At 53.9% G+C, this 1,769-nt stretch overlaps 1 protein-coding gene across 1 annotated transcript; it reads right to left on the bottom strand.

Moving 5' to 3' along the window:
- Positions 1–575: 575 nt before the first annotated feature.
- PPTG_00597 (hypothetical protein) lies at positions 576–848 on the bottom strand (the record flags this gene model as incomplete). Its single annotated transcript, XM_008892009.1, has 1 exon — positions 576–848. The coding sequence occupies one exon, from the start codon at positions 846–848 to the stop codon at positions 576–578; it is 273 nt and encodes a 90-aa protein (XP_008890257.1).
- Between the last annotated feature and the right edge of the window lie 921 nt (positions 849–1,769).

Raw genomic sequence — 1,769 nt, 5'->3', positions numbered from 1 at the left:
CCTCGTTAAGTTGCAGAGCTTTGACGTGATGGACTGGTGTAGCAGGCGCCGCGGCTGTCGAAACCCGCTTTTCACGACACACTCGCAGGAGCTGCTCAGCCTCTCCCGCAGCTACACGGGGACAGTCCTTCACTCGATGCTCCTCGCTACCACACTTCAGGCAGGTTCGTTTGCGGCGCGCTGCTGGAGCCGCCTTCGTCGGAGCAGCCTTAGCGTAGGGCGGACCCGATTTCTTTACTAGCTGCTTGACTGCAGGTGTGGACTTTGTATTTGTTCGAGGTTCCCACCGCACATAATTCTTGCACCTGACACTCAGCCACTTGATAAAAGTCACAACATTTTTGGTGAGAGGCTTGTTGATTCCCTCGCTAGCTCGTTCTTAACCGTACACCGCAATTGGTCAGGAGTTAAGACATCAGTGAGGTAGCCGACAACTTTCTTTGGCTCCCGCTCCACCATCTATGCCATGTTCTCTTTCTCGAGGATCTGGTACATCTCATGCGCAAGCTGTGACACACGCGAGTCCGCGTCCGCCAGCTGGACATCCATGGCTAGTTTGGCGCTCATTAGAGCCATCACGTTGTCGAAGGCAATGAGCGCCAGTCCCAGAAGTAGTCAATCCAGTCTTCCTCCGTGATGTCGTCGAGGGACTTGCAGATGCCAAATAACGCAATGCGACGGCGGCGCTCGTCTTCCACGCATGCGCCCACGGGCATATGGAAAGGCCGGAAGAACGCTGTTTCCAAGACGAAGAGCTGGTGACAGTAAGCTTCGTACTTCTTCATGAACACCTGCTTATCGTGAGCCCTAGATCCTCGAAATACGGGTGGGGACGTTAGCGTGGGCATCGTTTGCACGCGTTTTTTTTTAGGGAACGTCCTCCTTCTTCTCAGCCGGCCCTTCCTTGTGTTCACCGCTCATGTCTACCATATCGACGTCTATGTCACCGACGTAGTCATGGCGTGGCAACGCAAAGGGGCCCCGGCATGAGACGGGAGGCGAGTATTCGGGCGGCGCGGAGCGGACCCTTCCGTTGATGGGGCTGCTGCGGCCGGCGAGGGCGTCCTCGGAGGAAGTGCGGGCTGGTCCTCCCCAGCTTCCACCGGGTTTCATGTTGCGGCAGGTTGAGCCTCCGGGTTTTCTCCGTCAAGAATTGTGAACAGGACCATCGTGGACCTTGGAATGCAGGGCACAGTCGGGGAAGCACTTGCACAGCGGCACGTCAACTTGCGCAGCCAGAGAGGAGCATGCACACCGGTTCACTTGCACAGCGAAGTCTTTTGCAGCCAGTACGCAGTACTAAAGCTAGTTTTGTTCTGCCCGATGTTCTTGAGGGGGGACTCGAGGCCAATGAGGTAAATCGCAAAGTGAGTTAATTGAAATCTTAAAGAAATGCAGTGGAGAATGAGCCGATACCTTACAGCCTAAGGGCGTTCGCACAACGCCCACACAGCGCCTCCACGTGTGAGATCTTACCTCAGCTCCACATATGAGATTTCACTTCCGGCGTGGGGGTGGATCATCTTTGTTGACATGAATCAGCTCCATTGCCGGGGGTGGAGCGCGTTTGTCGACATGTATTTCAGCCCTGATTCTCATCATCTGGGAGTTTGTTCTGGCGGCGCCAGCTCAAGCGTCTATAAAACAACGACAAATCTATTTCGTGTATCTAAAGCTAGAACATTACCCAACGGTAAATATAAGTTAATTATTCTGGATTACTAAGCAACTATGTAGCTACAACACAAAGCCACAGCGACTAGACAATG

Source organism: Phytophthora parasitica (genome assembly GCF_000247585.1).
Source record: "Phytophthora parasitica INRA-310 unplaced genomic scaffold supercont2.1, whole genome shotgun sequence".
NCBI classification, from domain to species: Eukaryota; Oomycota; class Peronosporomycetes; order Peronosporales; family Peronosporaceae; genus Phytophthora; species Phytophthora nicotianae.
Note: the sequence above shows the minus strand (reverse complement) of the source record. Positions and strands in the feature narration are given on the sequence as shown.